This window comes from Pteropus vampyrus, unplaced genomic scaffold (assembly GCF_000151845.1).
Source record: "Pteropus vampyrus isolate Shadow unplaced genomic scaffold, Pvam_2.0 Scaffold9, whole genome shotgun sequence".
Taxonomy (NCBI): Eukaryota; Metazoa; Chordata; class Mammalia; order Chiroptera; family Pteropodidae; genus Pteropus; species Pteropus vampyrus.
The window spans coordinates 4509530-4532403 of record NW_011888790.1 but is presented as its reverse complement, the minus strand read 5'-3'; the positions used below and the strand labels follow the sequence as shown (position 1 = coordinate 4532403).

The window sequence follows — 22874 nt, the reverse complement described above, 5'->3', positions numbered from 1 at the left end:
TTCTAACTTCTGAACAAATGGTATTTTAGGCTGAAGAAACTTTTTAAAAAACTAAACTAAAACCCAATTCAGAATCCAAACATCCAGAAAGTGCAACTGTAAACTTTTCACAATATACTGTGTAACTTACAGTTATCATCATGAGGCTACAGACTTTCATCCTCATCAGTTAGCTTTAGAATCCTTATTAAAAATAAAAATCCAAACTAAATTATGCCAACAGCTAACCCTGGTTTGGCTTTGGGGCCCACAGGCTCCTGTTTTAAAGCCAGCTTCAAGACTCAAGTCCCAGTGCTTTGATTCATTCAATAAATTCTTATTGAGCACCTATATACATGAATCAATCAAGAAGAGGTTCTTGGCCTCGTGGAACTTAGTTTCATAGATGACACAGAGAACTTACAATAGGGCTTTTCATGACCACCAGTGGCAGGGTGGCTAGCCCTAACTCCCCTCCCTGCCCCAGCTACACCCCTTCCAGACAATTCACAACCACTTGAGAAACCACTTAAGCCGCTTGCCCTGTAGTAACACAAGAGAAAAGGATAGGAAGAAAAGCCATTTCACGGTCCTACAAAACGATGTAACATTATTCTCTTAAGTTGGCTTTACTCAATAACTTAGGGGCTCTCAACTGCATCAAATTGATATGTGTACTTCCAAAGTGAGTGGGCATGGCCTTTCTAAAAACAGAAGCATGTTCAGATTTATACCTTTAATTACCGAAATAAGATGATATTCAAATATAATCTCTATTTTAACAAAACATTATTATAGGAAAATTTTAAGTGTTTAAAAGATCCAATAATCAATTCTTGAAACAATTCTCAAACAATTAATAAATCGTTTATTCACAAATCAATAAATTTATGTATAAAAAGCCAAAATTTTAGACAATCAAGATAGTAATGATAGGCATGCTGAATGAGACAATTTGCAGATCTGAATGTTTTGTAAATAGCATAACACTGTATAACATATCCTGAAAGTACAGTGTTTATAACTGCATTTTTGCTACCAACTCTACTTGAAGTTATTATAAATCCCAAATTAATAAAGCTTTAATGTATTTAAAGATCACTCTTTGGCTAATGTACTGATTGCTTCAAGCATTTGTTTCCTACGTATATACGTATACACAGGAAGTCACATGCACGTGTCGTTTGTTTTTAGAGTTTAATACAATACCATTAGTAACTGGCACACAAACTTGCTGTGCAAAATTTTCCTTCAGTTCCATTCTAAACTAATAGTTCAGTTGATTTTATTGTCCTCACCTGAGTATGTACAACTGTCCTACAGGGGAGAAAAATATTGGGACTCTAAATCAAAGTGGTTATTTTCACTATTTTGCTGAAGATTTATATTTAAATATAAATCAGTATGTTAATCTATTCAGTTTGATATTTTATAATCCTATGTTTGACCCTACTGGTCTTAAAGGAAAGCAATCAGTTGTTTTACTGAGAGAACTTATGACATTTCCAGCTAGTTTAAAAACAAACAATCCTTCTAATTATTAAGTTTCTCAATTAGTCTTTGTGAATTCACTTGTTTCCAAAACTGGCCCTAAACAAACGTCTGAAACCTAGGTAACTACCAGGAACATGTAACCCAGCTGATGAAGACATTTCAAAGTGACTTATAATTTTTCAACTTCAAACAACAGATGGCACTAAACTCTGAAATTAGGTATGGAAAAGGGCCTGAATGAAACAATCTGCCTAAAAGTTAGATGCCTAGACAATTCCACATTGTACCAAAGAGCCTTAAAAAAGTTATGAGTAAATGATGGCTATTCTCAAAAACTTCTCAAACTGACATTATCATTATCACCTATCCTTTACTATATCAATGAAGGTAGATAAGAGCATTTTTACTTACAAAGTCTGAGTCAAAAGGTTTAAGAATATCTAAAATTTAAATACTAAGTATTTCGTACTTTTTCTCCTCACATAAAAAGTACTAAATAAGTTATATTTAAATGTCCTACTTGCAGCACTTTTTTAAAAAAAATCAGATACTTCTCGTTTAAGAGAAAGTGAAAATTATTTAAAATATGAGGGGCAGGGGTAAAGGAAGAACTATATATCCAATTCAAATTACATTAAAATCTAAATATAAACAGGAGTGAAATTTTCATTAAAGAAAATAAATATTCACTATTCCCTCTCCCAAAGTAGGTAAATTACACTACAGAAAACAAATCTACATGCATCAAGATACCTTCTTGTTTTGATACAAGTAAAAAAATAAAATTTCCTGTTGTCTAAATTTTTAGGGTTATATAGTTAGAAATATATAATTCTACTTTTATAGAAGGGTCAACTAGGAGAAATAAGTTAACACGATCATTTGAATTGGTTGTCTACATACTGGGCAGGGCTTGTTCCTTTTCTTTAGCTTCTTTGCACATGTAAAACATGCCATAAGATGTCCTGTTTTGCCATGGACGATGCAACCATTTTTAGGTCGACCTTGGCAAATCACACAAGGTTCGATGGCATTAAGTGGAAAACTAGACTCCACACTTTCTTCTTTGTCTTGTGTTTCTTCTTTCTCTAACTCTTTGACATCTTCTTGGCTGCTATAAATGATGCTACTAGAAGTTGATGGCTGAGAATAGTCTTCACTTTCTTGGGATTGGGAGGCTTGTGTGATCTTTTCATCATTTTCCTCAATACATGATTCTCGGGAATCATACACTGTAGGATTTTTTTTACAATCAGGGACATCAAAGCCCTCTTCTACTTGTACTGAGTTTTCAAGTTCAGTTTTCTCATCCATTTTCCCTTTTTCTTTCCTTTTGTCTTCAGGAAGCCAATTCTCACGAAGGGCCCAGCATCTGTTGCAATGTGGTGGAAGGGGAGGATTCATTTCACTGCATGAAGTACACTTCCAATAGTCCTTCAAAGAAATAAGAGAGTTTCTGTAACCCTTTAATAACTAGTCATATCTATGCTAGCAACTTTAATATGTCTAAGGTAAAATATATCACACAGCTCAATTTTCAGCATTTACCAGTCTTTCCTGTATTTCTCAGCTAAACTCTGAAGAATACTAAAACAAAAAATTTATTCACCATGACTTTAACCATGCACCTATAAAGTTATGTGTTCAAGGACACATGGTTCATTTAGTTGAAGCAAGTGATATGGGATCGATCTTCTGCTCTGTAATGAGACTCATACCCATTTAACTTCCTTTAAAGGCTCAATCCTGGATACTGTGCTCAGAGTCCACCCAATCAATCTGGATGAAACCTCCACTCAATCTGCCACTGACTCCCCTAGAAGTGCACTAAAATCAATGCTCAGCTGAGTGTTCCCTAACTTCACCCACAGAAGTGATGCTAAAACATTCTCCCCAATAATCACTGACAGCTAAAATCTGTCATCCTTGTCACTATCCAAAATGTATGCCCCTTACTTATCTATCCTTCCCTATGTTCTCATCTCTGTAACTGTTGATTGCTTCTTCCTTACCCTAATTTATTTCCCAAATCTTTCCACCATGCAATTTGGATAACAAACTTCCCTCACATCCCTAGCTTCTTTACTGAACATACCTTTATCTCCCTGCCTTAACTAAAACATGGTTCTTGCCTGAGAACACTGTACATGTAAAACTTGCCATAGGAGATCCTTCCTATCCTGACATGAATAATGTAACCGTTTTTAAATTGCCTGACAAATAACATAAGACATTAGCAAAAAGGGTGGAGACTATTCATTCTCCCACATTGGTTCATTCAAGTTGTCAGAGTAAGTTTCTTCTAACTGATAAAACCAAAGAAAGAGGCAATATTAAGAACAAAAATTAAAGCAATATTCAGTTTGGAAAAAAACTTCCAATACCTCAGGAACCCAGGGAAGTAGGAAATGTTTAAGTCCTAATTTCTTTAATGTCAAACCCTACATTCTAATACAAATCAATATGAAAATGTTTGTATTCAATGAGATTGGCAAAATGTTGGTAACTATTAGAACATGATGATAAGTACCACTGGAGATACACTGTATTATTCTGCATGCTCTATATATTTGAAATTGTCCATAATAAAGTTCTTTAAAAGTTCAAATTCCAGCAGAAAAAAACTAAAAAATGTAGCAACAGATCCCACCACAATAAACAAAAGAACAAAAATGTTTTAAATCATTAAAATTTTTAAAATTTTAACTTCATAAAAATTACCTCTTGTCAGGAAAATTAGACGAATTTTTCTAATCTTGACTTTGATATTATTTTTCAATTCCTTAAAAAGGTAAATATATACTTACAGCTAAGGAGATTTCAGGGTCGTCTTCAAATGAATCCGTATCACTTTCCCCTGCCTGATACACGGTAACTTGATATACCTAATAAAATAAATCCATTAGCATCAATTCATCATGTTTTCTTCAACCAGGAAGGCTTCTTAGTATTAAGTCCTAAACAAATAGCATGTATTACTATATATGAGAAATTCTGAGACAAAGGTCAAATGGAATGAGTGTAAAGGTGGAAAACAGATCAGTGAAACCCTCATCTACTATGGTAAAAAGTCAACAAACAGAATGTTTAAAATAATTAAAGCAAAAATATTCATTATACTTGTTTTTATTTTATTAATATAGCGGTAATAAATAATAGTAAAACAGGTAGAAATGTAGGCAACAGAGCTGGAGGTACTATGTGACTTTAATGGTATACATGCTTTCTTTACTTTTATAAAAAGTAAATACAAAAAGGGAACTAAATCGTTTTTTAAATGAGCAAACTATTAAAAGAATACTCATTAAGGCCTACTTCTTGGGATTATACTTATAAAAATATAAATCAAACAACAGAGAACTACAAAGGCTCAAGTCCAGAAAACAAAACTCCAGTTTGAACTAATCAAGAGTCAAATATTTCAAGTGAAATCTGAATACATTATTTTTTCAATCTCAGCAGTCAATATGGAAAATATTTTAAAACTTTAGAATATAATTAGAAAAATAAAACTACCTCATCATCTTCATCTGAGAGTTCTTGTCCTTCTTCACTAAGGTTATAATCTTCCGAATTGAAAGACTCAACTTCAAATTCTACACTGAATCGATCTGAAACTGAATCCTGATCCAACCAATCACCTGAATGTTCACTGACACCAGCATCAAGATCCTAAAATCAGAAAAAAAAAAAAGTGTGACATTGTACATTATTTGTTGGCCTCTGTAACAGCTTCCTAACTCATTCCTGTGCTTCTAGTTCTTTCTCAGATCTATCCTGCACACTGACACTAGATTAACATTCTGGGTCATTACTACACTATTATTTTCCCTGTTCAAACTCACCACATTAAGGAAAAAGGCCACATCCTCTTGGCATTCAAGGTACATACAGTATGACTATATGAACATTTTCAGCTTATCTCTAGACACTTCCCACCCCCACCAATAAATATGAACTATCGGCCAGATCTAGATTGTTTCATAAACCACTTGGCACTTCAACTTCCACACTCTAACTAGAATAACAAGTTTTAAGTCCTGCTCATCTTTTGACAGAAGTAAGCCTCTGATAATACCACAACTAAAAGAACCCTCTGAACCTTTTACTACCATTACTACTTATGATTATTACTGATTATATATTTCCACACATAAATTATGCAAAAACAATTTTGCAAGTTTCTTATCTGAATTATACACACTTTAAGTATTAAGACCATGTCTTAATCACCTTCACATCTTAAGTTGGTAGAATACTAGAAGCTAAAACATGCAATAACTATGAGATTTATGTTTTATAATAAACTTTGAGAATAATTTCTTTGGAAGAACTTTTAAACATTTCTATTTCTTTTTAAAATTCTGTATCTACTCATGTGATTCCTCATTTTAGGTCTCTAATTAATAGTAAAGGAACCTAATAAGACTTTCGATCCCATAATTATGTGCTGTCAGTGGCTAAGGGTAGAACTAGAAAAAGTACATAAATCTAGGAGTCAGGATACATACATTCTTATTCTAGATTTGCCACTAGGTAGCTCTTTAACCTTGAACATATTTAACCTGTAAAGGCAACAGCTACTTCATCTATGAAAAAGTTTGAATTAAATGATCTCTAATAAATTTCCATCATTTATAAAAACAAAAACAAAGTATATTATTTTATAACCACTCAAGTCAAAATACTTTTTTACAGTGATGTTAAGCAAGTAGTAGTAAAAGCAACATTCATCAAGTTGCAGTTCTAATTCATAACAGCTCTACTATCAGGTTAAAATCACAAGTCAAGCTAGAATACAATAATATTTTCAATAAAATATTGAACAAATTGGATATTTCAATTAACTAGTGCACTAAGTTTAGAATAAGAGGAAAATCACAAGAAAAATTAAGTCTCAGAAAGCAGCCTCTATGGCAGGAGTCAGCAAACTGGCCTCTACCCTAAAGTTTTATGGATCACAGCAAAACCCATGTTTACCTGTCATCTATGGCTGTTTTTGCCTTATAGCAACAGAGCTGAGTAGCTGCAACAAAGATCATATATCCTGCAAAGCCCAAAACAGTTACTATCCCATCCCAGTTTGCCCACTCCAGTTCTAGGGTACTATGAAGAAAGCAATATTAAAAGTTCTTTTTAAATATTCTGGCTAATGTTCAAAAAAGAATTACTCACTTAAATATTGTATATTGTAAAAGCAAAAGACAGGCTTGATCTGGAAAGATCTTAAATTTTAAAGTCAGAATTCCCTGGTTTTGTCTGAATTCCAATTGTGACAGCTATTAGTTATGGGATCTTAAAAAAGTTATCTGAAACCCTCAAGTCTTAGTTTTCTCATCTATAAATGGAGTTTGCGGCTACTGAGATGATAAAATACCATGTAAACCAACTGATATAGAGCCTAGAATATAGCCTTAGTTTCTCAATTTATAAAACCCAAAAGAGGCGAGGCAAATATACTTTCCTTTAACTCCTTAACAAACTGGTGAATGACGACACCAAATGATGTCTATAACATTCTTATATAAAGTAAGCTAAATCGAAAAAAAAAATTGGCCCTACCAAAAGTTTTTATAACTAGGAACTTGGCCTGAAAAACAAAAGATTTTTAATAGAGAGGAATTTTTAGAGAGTGTACAGTAGGAATAACGGTGGGGGGGAAGGGGGAATACCCGCTACATTTCTTTGATAACAAGGCAGTGTCCCAAGTGGAAAGCAAGAACAAGGACTGTAAATACCATGAAGCTAGAATTCTGGAACAACTTTAACAAAGACTAAGTTTAATGGAACATTGTAAGGAATATAATTACCTAAATATAAAATTTGTGTACATGTCAAGTTTTCTTTTATTGGAATTTTCAGATCATACATATTTGCTTTCAAGAACCTGTATTTTTTTCATAGCATTTATTAAATGTTTAATTATTTAATTGTTGATGGTCTAACTCCTCATGATGGCAAGGATAATATTTACTTTGACTACCACTGTATCTCAGTGCCAAATGGATGGCATAGAAAACACACTTAAATATGTACTGAATAAAGAACCTGCTCTCCCCAAGCCATCTAGTGGCCTACACAAGTAACAGCTCTACTAAATACGAACGTTAAAGGGCACATCTGTATCCATAAAATCACTGCTTTGAAAGAGAAAAACCTAACATTATAAGGTTACTATCACAATTGGTTCAGTCTCTTACATCTTCTAGAGAACTATAAAATGATCACTCATATCCAGAATGACCATGAAGCACTGCTGTCTGTATCACAAATAAAGGTTCCAATTTTAATAACATTTTAAGGACAAATGTTAATGACAAAAAAGAAAATATTCCATTTGTCAAACATTCTTTACAAAACTTCTTTCAGTGACATCACTTAAGAATTTTACTCCTGGCTAATACTTTAGAATTTTATATCAATCAGAAAGTACTGATAATCTGTCAACCATGCAATAATATACCCATATTTCACAACCTTAGTAAGTAAATAAACCCTTCCCTGATGTCTAGACCTACATATAACAAATGTGAAGCTGAGACTTACTTGCTGACAGCGTAGTAAAAATATTTTTATTCTAAATACTCAAGACAATTTGCCTTAGAATCCTAAGACATCGAAGCAAATTTTCAATTTTGTTCCCTTATTTTTTAAAAAAATTCTAAATTCTCAGACCACCTTATACTCCAATTTATTTGAATTTACTATATTGGTGCAGTGGCCCCACAAAGAGGCTCCAATATGTAGGGTGATATTAATAACTATTAATATCAGTACAATTTTACCAACACGAACCCAGTGCGACTCCACTATTTTCCACCCTTCTCTCCAAACCTGGGGAAAATTTACAAAGGTTTATTTTAAAGAAAAATTTACCACTGTGCATAGCAGCAATCGCATATTATACATGTGCATTCTTTCTGAATGCTTATTAGAACTGCCAGAATCAGATTTTAAAAATAAAAAGTCTCGTTTTATTTAAAACAAGAAGATTACCGGATTTGATGAAGTCCCTGTTGATTCACTGCTACTGTTTCTTTCACAACGTATCTCCCTTATTACACACAGAGCAAGGCTTTCATCAAAGGAAAAGGAAATACTATCAGATTTGTGGCGCTTTCTTTGTCGTTCACCAGGTAATTCATCTGAATTGTCTTCTGGATATGTTAAGAAAAAACAAGTTAATTAAATTGCTATCCTATGATTTATTTATAAACTGAGCTGTCTTAGAGTACCTATCTGTACTTAAATTTAGTTTCAATGAAATTAAACAGAAAAATAGTGCTATTTCGAAAGTCAACATTCTTTCATTGGATCTGTCCAACAGAGCAGAACACTAAATCTTTAAAAGACTTTATAAAGCTTGAAATTTTTTATCTACTTTAAATTACAATTAATTTAATCCCTCCACAATTTATACTGAGCAAACAATCTAGAATTTTTCTGTCAAAACCAAACTTAAGATTTTTTTTCCCTGAAAAGAACCAAAGATGTTTAATATACTTAGAAGATATATTTGGAATTCACTTTGGCATAAGTTACAAATATAATTTGATTTCTCCCAACCAAATAACTACCATTTGTTCCAGTCCATGTAAATAAGATATCCTCTGCCCTTACTGCCTTCTGTCCTCACGTACAAGATTCCAGTCTGGGTTTTTTTAGTCTATTTCACTGATCATCTTTTACCTGAATCACAGAGTTTTAGTTATTATACTCTTGATCAGGCAATAGCCTTCTCCTCCACCATCTTTTCTCTGCAAAAATACTCTTAGCTACTTTCTTATCCTATCTTCGTTCCTAAGATGTTAGTTATGTTTTTAAACTCACTGGTAGGTTTTATCACTTAACTGCTAAGATAGGTAAAATAGAGTTTAAACCTTTGTTCTCTATTATCTTGAACAGAGAGCTAGCTAACTATAAAAATCAAGGAGCACAATAAACTCTACCTAATGTTGCTAAGAAAGCAATTTTTAAACCAAATAAATCACATAAAAATGAAAATGAAACTCAAAGAAATTCATTCATCTAAACCAAAAAAAGCACGATTTCATTAAGCCTAAATGTAGTAATTTCATTAGAGAATGAACACTAAAAAGCTGTTTAAAAATGATAATTAAATATTCATATTTACCTGTCTCACTAATCGTTCTCCTTCTAGATGAGGCAGATGGTCTAGAAACCAAATCTGAAGATGAAGGTTTTTCTTCTTGTAGCTCTTGCACAGGGTCCTAAGCATTCGGGGGCGGACACGACACACCACAAACTTAATTTTAACACCAAGAAACTAAAAATTCTATTTTAAATAACCTTTTCAATTTATAAGAAACATCATACTAGAACAAGTAGTTTCAAGATTACCTTTTCATCACTCCCACCTTCAAGATGACACCTGTTTTCACTCACAGGTATGCCTGAATCTGATGGTTCTGATAGAAAATAAAAACAAAAAGTTACAAACTAGGAAAAAAAGGCCATTCAATCATCAGTCTAGGACAAACTCCTTATACAATTTAACATTTCAACAAAGAAACGTGTCTCCCAAGTGCCATCCCCATGCTAGATTCTTGAGATGTAAATAAGATAATTCAATTTTAATATAGAAGACACATAAGAGTAATTAAGCATAATAAACACAATAAAAGAAGTGTAAGATAAATCAGTGGTGAAGCAGAGCAATTATTTGGTAGGAACAGAGCAGTGTCTGAGGAACAAAAATTAGAAGCACGACTAGAAAAGACAATTCCAGATTGAGGGATCACTGTATTAAAAAAGAAAAACATCCAAAAGTCAACTACCAGTGCCTGTGGCAGGAAACTACATGTAGTATATTACCAAATGTAAGCAGAATCATAAATTATCTTGTGTGTCTTACTAAACACAAGAATGTCAACAAGCAGCACTCGCCGGTGTCACTGCACTCTTCCCAACTGATACTTTGGAATCTTTCCTAGGGTACTGCTGCAGCCACTCCCCATAAAAAAGTTAATCCAAGAGATAAAACTGACTTGTTAGTACACAGCAAGTATTTTATCCAGAGAGCAATAAAGAACTCCTCTCTAAATGGTCATTTTAAACACGGGAATGACAACTCACGCTAGCAAAATACAAGAAAAAGGGAGCAGAGGCAGGAAAACCAGTATTAGACAGTAACTGCAATAATACTTATAAAAAAGTACTGAAGCCTAAACTAAGGCATGGAAAAAGAAACGGTTCCAGAGAAATTAAAAACATAAAAGCCCTGGTGTCTGATATACAAGGCAGGGGAGAAAGGACTCAAGGATTCCAAGATTCTACCTTGGGTGGACAAATAGATGGTACCATTCACCAAGACAGAAACTGCAGAAAATGGACAGATTTGGAACGGAAGATAATGAACTAAAGTGAATGAAACTCATTCAGGTAGGTGAGTTTAGTTTGTAGTTGGATATGTAGACCTGGAGCTCAAAAGTCAAAGTTTCAGGTATGGAATATATACAATTACAAACGATCATAATCAAATGCCCTTTACAGTCTTTTGGAGACATTTTCATCTTAATAGTGAAGTTAGGACTGAGCATTAACATTTTGAGATTATATACATCATAATGGTTTATAGGCATTACACTGATTTTAAAATGTACATGCAGAGAGATTATATTTTTAGTACAGTAATACAGATGTTACCAAACAGATGCAATAAAAAGCACTAGGTGTGACAAGGTTTAGAACGCTGATATAAATTCTGAAGTTAATGCTACTAATCTGAAATCTGGAACAAACTCAGAAAGGAAATAATATAAATAATCTATAATTACCATCTCATTAATAAAATTTTCCTAGTAATCTACCAAGGTTTATTTAAATAAACAAATAAATACATCTGTGATAATACTTCAGAACAATGAAAATACTACAGTACTATAGTTATTTTATTTGCCTTCATTTGAATGCATAAAGAGCTTTGTAAAACAATAAAATGTCAGGTCGCCAGATTAAAAGTTACTTCTATTCTGGGACAAGATGGTGATGCCCTTTTCTGGGCCTTAAATCCTAACTTTGGAAAAACAAGTATTCAACACTCACTAAACACCATATAAATAAAACACTGTACTGTGTGATGTAGAATGCAAACTTGAATAGGACACAGGAAAGAGAAATATAAACAGGTATAACAAAGCATTATAACAATAAAATCTAAATATGGAATAGTGGTAGCACAGAGGAGTGGTCAGTTCATCCAGAGAAGTAAATGAACTTCTGAGAACAGTTCTTAATTGTATTTCGAGGATGGGCTTTAAAAAACCTGTGTTGTGTTGGAGTCAGCTCCCAACAGCATTCAAAAGCAGACTGTACACATCTCTTCCCAACTCTATATTTATAGCCTGAAAATGGCCATGATGGGAATATTTATACCATGGAAATCACCAACCACTACAAATCAGGGCTTTTCCCTTAGAGAGTGGGTTGTTAAACATTTACCAGCATACCACTACATATGTGTATCCTTCTGGAATGAGAATCCACTGCTTTGAGATTATCAAAGGGATATGTGACTCAAAAAAAAAACTAGTTAAGAACAAGTCTAAATGTATTAAAATCTCACTTACCTAAATAAATTGGTAAACAAAGTTTTGTCTACTATAAAAACCAAAGAAACAAAAATACCCATCCTTGTTTCAAATGGTCTTACCTAGGTATAATTACTTCCCAAAATCTTTCAATACATGTTTCAAGGTTCAATCATATCTTTACTAAGTAGGGAGCTTCTGAAATGATCTACCTTTCAAGACAAATTCTAATAACATAAGGCTTAAAACTGATATGTCTGCATTAGAATCTAGTATTGTGTTTAGTTCATATGTATTTCTTCCTATTAATCACACTCTTTTATAATTCAACATATAACAAAGCAACTTCTAAAGAGAATCAAAATCATAAAATTTCTGTACATACACAAAACATCTTTAAAATATTTTTATGATATTCAAAATTAACTTACCCTGCTGATTGACTACTACCAAGTTTCTGTAGATCATTGTATATATTTTCCTTGTAGGGAGAAAAAAATAAGAAATGCACATTTTAAAATAAAAATGTATTAAACTGGATTTAATCTCTTTTAAATGTATTATTAGTATGAACTACTGTACCCAAACCAAATTTTAAATCACTGCATTTAAATTATATCAAGCTTCCAAGCCCTAAAAAGTACCTAAAGTTGCACAATGATTATATACAGCTACTTTTAATAGTCTCTAGATGAAAGAGTTGACTATCGATTTCCTGAAATGTGCCTTGTTTGTATTTTACCAAAGGACCACAGAGAATGGGTGTGAATGCAGGAGGCAGGTTAATATATATACTTATTTTCAAACAGAAAAGAAATTTTCTATTTCTGTGCTTAAAAGCAGACTACTTAAAAAAAGTAATGTTATAGAAAACCCACTATATAGAAACTTGATTATAATTTTGACTTTCATCGACCTTGGACCAATCATCTGATTTTCTTTCATGATCTTAAAATTTATTAAAAATAAAGCAGTATTCACTGATTTCATAAATACGAACTGAGAACCTACTACGTACCAGCCACTATTCTAGAAAATGGAGAAAAGAATAAAATAAAACCAAATCTCTGCTCTCATGGAACTCACATCCAAATAGGAAGGCAATTCACTTATTCCAGTATTCAGTGATGTGAAAGTATGTTTCTTTATTTTGAACTAATGGTTTTAGAGAATGTTTATTAGCTAAAAGATACCATTTATAATCCTCAAGGTTAAGGTGGAAGTGCCAAATCCAACTATTTCTTTTCACCCTTGGGACTGTATACACCTCCTTAAACTCACAAAAATCAATATTCCTATTCATATGCTTTTTCCGAGTCAGCAATTTCCCCAGTGGTTAATCTCTCAACATATTAGAATTCAAGTCAAAGATAATTCTAACAGTATGCTTTCAATATCAGAAACTGTTATCTCCAAACATTATCAAAAGATTCAATACTCGAATGGTGTAAAATCACTGATACAGTTCTTTAATTTATAAAATTAAAGCTTTATCCTAAGGCCAGTATAAAATGGTACCATAAATATTAAACAGAAGTGGTTTTGTCAATGGAAAGATGCTTATATAGTGTTAAAAATCAAGCTGATATATAATTTTATTAACCAATGACACTCCAATAAACCTTTTTTGAAAAAGGACAAAAATAAACATATTATGTTCACAACTAGGTTAAAACACATCTGCACATAATATAAAAATGAGAGGCAAAAATATCTTTAAAAAAAAAAATACCTTTCAATGACAAACTAGTCATTTTCTTTCCCATTCATCTTAGCTTTCTGTCTTAATGTTCAGAATAAATTTATAAATAGCCCACTTAATTACCGTCTTTTTAGCTATAATATTATTGAACATTAAATACCAATACAATCTGGTTGTTTCATGTGAAAAGTATTCATTTATTAGGATACACATGCTAAGGCTCCATAAAGATTGTGCTAAACCAAGTGGGACAAGAAATTCCAAATGTAAGAATGACTGAAAAAAGTCTTCAGCTCTCAGTAGAATAATTCTAGAAATGTTATCTGAGTTAAATTTAACATAAGTACCATAATGGTATACAACAAAAAAAAATGTCTAAAGTAACTAAAGCTCAAATTTAAGCTTTTATCACAGGATGTAATAAAAATTTTTGGAAGTGACTATAGTAATTTTTTTTAATATGCACCAAATAGCTAATAATTGAGTTTACTATGTGCCAAACATATGCTTTTTACACAATGTCTTCATAACCTCCACATGAAGTATTTATATTTTTTCCTTACTTTACAAACAGGGGGAAACTAAGGTTTAGAAAGGGTTATGTCAATTTACTTAGTTACACAGCTAGAAAATTACTGAACTAGGCTTGAAACTCAGGTTTTTAAGATTCTAGAACTCAGGTTCTCAAACAACATACTATATTGCTATGAAATTAAATTTCAGCATCTTTTATATATGTTGTAACAATTTTTCTCTGACGAAAGGGAGTGAGGGTAAAGGTGAACTGAAATGTTTACCCAGCTGGCTTTTTACAATGGATTGAAGAATTTACCTGTGTTCTTTCACAGAGAAGCTTGGCACTCCAAACAAATCCCCTAGAAGATCATTTGAACAATATACAATATGCTGTTGCTTCTCATCATATAATCGTTTGTTCATAATATACTGGCCAAGATAAAATATAACCTGAAAAAAAATATGATTTGAGCATTAAAGAAAATTAAATGTTAGTTTCAAATACATTTCAATATCTCACTTATTTGAAGAAGCTTAAACAACTATCAGCCATTTACAACCATCTAGTATAACCTTTCAGTACTATAAAAAAAAAAAAACTTTTATATCTTTTCCTTTTAATTTGATGGAAGCAGATGATGCTTCTCTGATTTAGTTAAATAAACCTTAAAATGTATTTTTTGTTCCCAGACTTTAACGCTGCCCAAATATCTAGGTACTACATATTAGGAAGAAGGGAAACAGCAGTCAAATGCAAAACGACTGATAGCAATAAAAAACAAAAACAAAAATATCACCTAAAATATAGCAGTGATCTGAAGTCATGTAGTAAATTATCTCAACACCATATACCTCAATAGCCTCTGAGATCATCACAGATAAGCAAGATAGGAAAATAACCAATTACTTCCACAGTTTGAGAGAATTTAGTGAATAAAATAAGCCCTTGAAGATATCAATATAATCTATACAATAATAATCAAAATAATGACCCTGAATCATGCACATACAGATAAATTACATTCTACATACTCTGTTAATAAGTAGGCAATACATTTAAAGACATCCACATACAAATCTAATAACAATCATCTAAATATGTATGGTGTTTTACGGTTTATAATGTACTTTTATAAGCACTATCTCATTCTTCTAACAGTTCATAGAAATGTTATCACCACAATAGAAATAAGAAAACTAACTCAGTCTTCTGACTCCTGGTCCAATGTCCTACTATCTCGTACTAGCTTTCATCACTCTCCCACATGTCCCCGAACAAAGATCCTACAACTGTAAACTCTATCAGACAATATATACATTACTGTTATATAACTTAGCATAAGCATTCCAAGTCTTTACGACGGCCTTGATCAACGTTCTTATTTTTAACTACTACTAAGTCCCTTTTTTGTTTCCTTAATTGATTATGTAATGATAGTTAAGGTCAAACCCAAGTTAACAACCCTGACGACGTCCTTTACCTTGACATTTCTCTGCAAGCACTGTCTATAGACTTAACAGGCTAAACAGACTTCAGACTTAAATAATTCCTCCATGACTATGGATTGGAGAGATGGCTGACAATGAGAAAAGAGGAAGAAAGAGAACCTAGATTCCTTTTTACCAAACATCCCATAAGGAAGTTTACAAAAGTGTGGCTGAAAAAGAAAAGGTTCTGGATTCTCTTCCTGCCCCACTATCCCGAGGTAGGTAAGGTACTTTAGTGTTTTAAGAAATCTGAGCCCCGTAAACTAAGTGGGAGAGAAGAGGCACATTTCGCTCACATTGAAATTTTGCCTAAGATGACTTAATTCCTCACTGAAAATCGTGCTTCTGTGTACAAATTTAAAGCTAGAGAACAATACATGGAAATGCATCCACTAAATAAAACATATGTTCACGAATCAGTTCACCTCTGTCCCAGAAAGAACAGTATACTGTACTCATGTATCTCTAGTATAGAGGTTCTTAACCTGGGATCCATGGACGCCCAAGAAGTCTTTGGAAAGAATTCAGGAGGTCCATTAATTCTGAAGGGAAACAAAGTTTTGCCACCTCAAAAACTGTGCCTTTTGGGATACTGATTTCAAATTGATTATTAAAAGCATCATAAAGACTCAGAAAGAACCTTTGACACACACACTCCTTTCCTGCCTAAGAGATTCAGAGGGAAAAACCTGTGTCCCATTATTTCTGGGTTGCCTAGCAAAAATTTACTTGCCATGTAAATTCTGCTTCTCATCAACTACCTGTCAACTGCCTACTTCCTCTGAAATCTCAGGTCCCTACCCTCTCTTCTCCTTTGATTAAAATGACATATGTACCCAATTTTACTTCGCTGTCTTTGGAATTCTCATGCTTGTATGAATTCTCCATGTGCATGTATTTTGATTTTCTCCTGTTAATCTCCTGTTAATCTGTTAATTTGATTATTAGCCTAACTAGAAGAACTTAGAAGGAAAAGTATTAATTTTTAGCCCCTAGAATTTAGATGAAAAAAAAAATCTTTATTTTTTACTAATTTTGAACTGAAAATTAGCTTCTCCTTCCATTACTAATATAGGCAAAAAACAAAGTATTAGCAATACCTGTGATTATTTCATCAACAAGAATCACAAGTGTGACATAGTATTCGTCATACTATGCTTGATGCAAACATTCCAAAATATCCATTATACTCCTCACTACTTCAAAATTTTATTAGATCTACTACTAAATCTACAAACTAGATTACTATTCTGGTAACTGTATTTTAATGTTTCCTTTCTTTCTAATCCTATTTATTTCATGTATTTAAAAACATAATTCTGAGAAATTAGCAGTCTGAGAAGACTTCACCTTTCTGCCTAGTAGGTTCATCTACAGAGCTTCCCTTTGTCTCAGTTTCTAGCTGAGAAATGAAACTCAGTGTAATTAACATTTTCAGCCTCAAATTCTAGTCCAAATTGTCATAATACTTAATACCATTGTTTACTGAAAATCCCTCTATCTGGCCCATTTCTCCCCATGGCTATACATAAGTAGTAAGACATTAGTTACCATGTTAACTCTTAGTTCGGCTTACCTCTTTCATAGTGTAAGTGTCTTTTTGTGCACCAACAGATTTCAACAACTTCAAAAGTAATGGCTTTGGTCTAACCTATAAAGAACAAAGAGTTGCTATTATACTTCCAAAATTATTACAGAACTATAAACCCCACAGCAAACACATCCATAAAGTAGTTCAATAAAGGGAGCACACACCACACTTAACAATCCCACAAGGTTAGAATTCAAAAAGTCATAATGTTTTCACTAAATGTAATAGAATATTTAAATAGAGTATCACAGACTGTCTAGAGAGTCTAGAAAAAAAATACTGGGACCTAATTATTATGCAAATAGCCACAGACTCCTCAAGCATCATCAGTTGCCATCAAGAGTATCCAAGACAGTGCCAGTTATTCTTTTTTCCTCTAGCTATTTCTGTCATTTGTTTACTACCTGACAAACTCAACCATAAATGGAATAGTCCAATAGTCTTACTGTAAACTAAATTACAAAATCCAAGAAAAAAGAATAAATCTTTAGTGTGGGGCCTTTTACCAATCTCTTTCTTCTACAGATTAGGTTCCTGAAAAATGGAGAACTTAAATAACTAACCCAAGCTGACAAAAATAGTTAAAGAGATCTGAGACGGCAACTCATGTCCCTCAACTACAAGCTACCATTTTCTTCCTACTATATCATGCTGCCTTAATTGGTCTCCATTTCAAGTATCTACTTGATAAACATTTACTGAACTTCTACTATGCACCACAGAGTAAAAGGAATTGCAAAAAAAAAAAAAAAAGACAAAAACATATGACCTGTATTCAAGGAGTCAGAAAACTAGACCAAGACTAGACAGTAAATATTTTAAGCCTTTCCTGCCAGATGACCTGACTCAGAAGCATAAATATCATCTAAACCAAGTGTGGGTGCATTTCAATAAAGTTTCATTTCTAAAAATAGGCAGCAGGCCAAATTTAGCCCATAGGCTATAGTTTGTCTAATGCTGATCTAGAGGCTTTACAAGTGGTATTGAGAAAATATAACTGGCAAGGGGGCAGGAACATGTGCTTATGTTTTCTATCTGTTGCTGTATCAAAATCTTCAAAACTCAAGTATGCTTACAGCTTGCCACCTCCACACAGACTCATTCCTCTGCACCTCTTTAATATACTACTGTCTTTTGTCTAACTTTGAAATCTGACAGCATCCCAGTTTGAGATCTAAATCTCAAAACTAAATTTAAGAAAAGTGCTTATTTCCAGCTAATTAACAGAATATTGTTTAATAACTATAAAACTTAAAATATACAATAAAGTATTATTGAATCATTAATTGTTCTTGATTACATTTTTTGTGCTTACATATGTGCTTTACCTTCAAGCTATTTAAAGAATGAACTCTCAGAAAATTATTTTCTTCTAAAATTTTATATATTCTATATTAACTTCAAATTACATAGAACTGAAAGTAAAAAAGCAACATAAGCATCATTTCTTTACTAAAACATGCATTAATAAAAATAACTTCTATAAAAGATAATACCATACTCAATCTTATACTTGAGAACAAAAAGATAAATTCCAGATAAAGATCTAGATTAAAAATAAGAATACGGGAAGAAAATACATAAATATATTTGCATAATCTTGGGATGGGAGTTCTTCCAAAGCATATGAAATTCAAATGCCAACAAGTCAACAAATTTGACTTCATAAAGTCAACTGGAAAATGACAACATAAAGGCAAAAAAATTATTAAGAAAAAGACAATACACCTAAAAGGAAATTGGACAGATAAAACCAGGCAAATCCCAGAAGAAACAAATGATTTAACTATCCACGAGATACCCAACCTCACCGGAGACTAGGGAAATACAAATTGAGACAATGGCATAATACCTTTTACAAAAAAAAATGGCAAAATAATAATAAAGATTGATAATATTCACTGTTGACTGAGGTGAAAACTTAAAATCTTTTGGTAAGCTAGCAAGTTGTCAGCAGCGATCAAACGTATATATTTTAGGACCCATTAGTTGTCCTACAATAAAATCTTTCTTACAGAAATACATAACAGTTGCGTTAGGATACATATACTCAAAGCAGCACTATTTGTAATACTCGAAAACTAAAGGCAATTAAAACTATCAGTAAAGATATAAATTTTTTCAATGGTATACTGTTAGGAAATACTATGCAGCCATTAAAAAAGAACTCTAGGTTTTATTTATTGACATGGATACAATGTGCAGAACATCTCTAGTTTAATCTTGTTTTAGTAGAACAAACAGGAGAGTAAGAGATTAAAATTCACATATGCATAATATATGTGGGTATATACATACGAGATCTAAGACATGGTCAAAAAAGACTAGAATTTTCAGTTTTTACTTTCTACATTTCTGTAATGCCTAAACTCTTCACAAGCATTAATTACTTTTGTGACATTTAGAAATCATTTAAAAGTTAAATACTAATAAGTCAAAACATAAAAAAACTCACATAATAAACGTCAGTATCCATGCTTAAGAGTGAATGGAACTCACTTTTAAAATCAGTGTGATGAAGAGCTAAGAAAATACTGCTCCTTAAAGTTAACTTTTACTCCACACGGTAATGCCTATGTACACACAATTTCACTTAGAGTCATGCTATAATTGGGGGTCTATGGAATTTAGTTGATCACCTCATAAATTATTTTTAAAAGCCACCCTTGAGACAAAAATACCAACCAGGGTCTCTTGTTCTGAAGCTGGAATCTGTGAGGTGCTTACAGCACCATCAGTAGACACAGACATGCTGGTATTGCACATTTGCCTAAGAGTAGGGAAAAAATAAAACACGATAAAAACTTAAAATCATGAAACGTCTGTGAAAAAGACAAAATCACATAGTAAGGAGATAAATAATAACTTTAAATAATGCCTTTATTAAAAAGTAAAGCCATAAGCAAGTGGGTCCTTACCTGGATCACTACAGAATGAGTGCCGTACGCCAGTGACCACAGTGAATACAGCTGGGGAAAAGGCTTGGTTTAAATAGCCCCAGCTGGAGACAAGTCAGGGCTTAGCTCCTTTTACTGCAGACTCGGAACGTGTCCGAACTTGACCAGCACAAGAGGAAAAGCTGAGTCAACCTACCCACAGAACCAGCCCAATCTCGCCTAGACTCGGCGCCTGGTTCAGACTGGCTATAGAACAGGCACCTGTCATTATTCCAACCCCCGGCTTGGAAGTCACCGGGGGGGGGGGGCTCCGCAGCACCCCCGCCCACGTGACCTTTACCCCAAGACGCCAGCGGAGCCCCCCGCCCACCCGGAGCGCGGCCCGAAATCCCGCCCTCGCCTCAGGCGGCAGTAAGCTCGTCCCCTTCCAACAGAACTTCCACAAATCCATGTGCTCCTCACCCCCCATTCCCAAATGCACAAAGGCTGCGAGCGGAGAAGAAGCTGGAAAGGACAGCGAGCTGGAAGACGCAAGTCACAGAGCAAACCCAGAACTGCCCACTCGCTTCCCAGCCGATCCATGCTCCTCACTGAGCGGGGATTTCCGCGCCTGGCGTGGGGTGGGGGTCGCCAAGCCCCCTTCACGGGCGCGCGGAAGCCCGACACCCTGGGCCTCGGCGATTATTCCACTCGCTGGGCCCAGGCAACTAGGGCGCTCGAACTTACTAGGTCAGGAGAGGGTGGCTTCTGGCGGCGGAGGCGGCAGGACCTCGGTCCGAAGACTTAGGGCTGCCCGTCAGGCTCGGCTTCTTGCTCCATTTTTCTTCTACACACACAGGCCCGCACATGCCCCAACAGGAGCCGCGCGGGCCGAGGTGCACCCAACTGGCGACCCCTACCGCCCGAGGGGAGCGCGCCGGAAGCCGCGGCCCATCCGGGCTCTTGCGTGCGAGTGCGCGCGCGCGCGCGCGAGCAGGACCTGCCGCCTCCGCCAATTGGGGCCGGGGGCTGGGCCGGCCGGTTCCACGAAGGGGGCGGTCTGGGAGCTCTGCGGCCTGGGCGGGGGAAGGGGCTGCTTGTCGCGCAGAACTGGCCTCAAGGCCGGAGTTCCTGGCAGGGGGCGGGTGATGCCCTGCCTACCACAGCCTCGTTTGGCGCTGGACGCTTGGAACTCCTTTTTTCGTTGTGCTATTTTTGTATTTCTTGTGTTTACACCTCCCGACAGCGGTGGAAACTGCAGGCAAATGCGTATCTAAGTGCCTCTACCAAAAAAAGAAACCAAAATTAACAGCTGTGCGCTATATTAAATCCACACTGCCAGCCGCTGTAGTTGTATACAAATGAGTTATAGCAAGACTTTTTTTGAGAATATGATTTAAAAGAGCACAATATGGGCTTGTACACGGATACATACAAATGTTATAGTTGAAGGAATAAAAGACGGGTTGAAGAGCGGTTACTTTTCACTTTATGGTTTTAAAATATTTGGCTTTGTATAATATATGCATGTATTGCCATTAACAATATATATGTATTAGGCACTCAATAGTGAGGGACTCACCTACTTGCCCCTTTTTGGCACATAGACGTGGCTATATACGTGACACAGACGTGGCATCTCGAAAATGAATAAGGACATATGAATTTGAGTCAGCTCAACCCAGAAATCACCATCATAGGCAAAGAACAGCATCTTTTGCCAGGAAGAGCTTAGTTCCTTGTGAACGCTGGACCTTTTTGTAAAGTTATATTTTTCCCTTTTCCCACATCCTAGCCTGCTAGAAAGGAATCTTCCCTAAATATAGTGGTCCCTCAACTGATTAATATCATTTAGGGATGCAGTTTGCTTTAATAAAAGTATAACAATAAACAAAACAAACTCATACAGAACAAATTGGTAGTCTTCAGATGGGAGAGAGGATTGAGAGAGCTGGGTGTAAAGTACAGCATAGGGAATATAGACAATAATATTGTAATAACTTCGTATTAGACTTATGGGGGTGATCACTTTGTAAGTTATATAAATGTCTAACCACTATGTTGTACAGCTGAAACTAATATAATGTATGTCAATTGTAATTGGAAAATAAGTTATTTAAAAAGATTTATTAAAATAAAATCCTCTCATCTTTATCACAACAAATAGTGAAATTTCTGGTTGTGAGAGTGTGTACTTGACACAGTATGAAAGAAAAAATCTCAAAAAAAAAAGGTCAAGAGACAAAAAAAGCACAAAAATATAAATTATTCATGTTGGTATTTGTTAATGTCAAGTAAAGGAACAGGTGTGTGCTGTAAGAGTTCAAAGATAGTGAATACCTGGGCAGTTCACAAAGGCCCTAGAGAGGATCAGACATATTTTGTGCCTTGAAGGACGATGCTAAGAACTTAAAACAGAGGAGAATATACCAGGCACAAGAAAAAAATATCAAAAAAGTCCACAAGTGAAAATGTAAAGAGCTGCTTGAGAAACTAAACTAAATCAGTAGGACTTGCATAAAAGCGAAGAAAACAGTTTTAAGAACTTGAAGTCTTCTTAAAGTTCAAAGCAAGGGATTTGAATTGGGGCTTTGGACAGGGTAGGCAGTAGACAGATTGAGAGGCTGTAACAGGTGGATTGCTCAAAACTATGTTTTTTACAGGACTACTGTGAGCAA

At 34.4% G+C, this 22874-nt stretch overlaps 1 protein-coding gene across 2 annotated transcripts; it reads right to left on the bottom strand.

Moving 5' to 3' along the window:
* Positions 1-824: 824 nt before the first annotated feature.
* MDM2 (MDM2 proto-oncogene) lies at positions 825-21146 on the bottom strand. Of its 2 annotated transcripts, none has more exons than XM_011373933.2 (11): positions 20944-21146; positions 20006-20090; positions 17306-17380; positions 14558-14691; positions 12455-12504; positions 9835-9902; positions 9608-9704; positions 8470-8630; positions 4990-5145; positions 4281-4358; positions 825-2907 (listed from the first exon to the last, which is right to left on the bottom strand). In XM_011373933.2, the coding sequence occupies exons 2-11, from the start codon at positions 20084-20086 to the stop codon at positions 2329-2331; spliced, it is 1479 nt and encodes a 492-aa protein (XP_011372235.1). In that variant the 5' UTR covers positions 20087-20090; positions 20944-21146; the 3' UTR covers positions 825-2328. The 2 variants fall into 2 exon arrangements, with proteins under 2 accessions (XP_011372235.1, XP_023376431.1); XM_023520663.1 differs by lacking the exon at positions 20944-21146 and adding an exon at positions 20239-20363.
* Positions 21147-22874: the final 1728 nt, after the last annotated feature.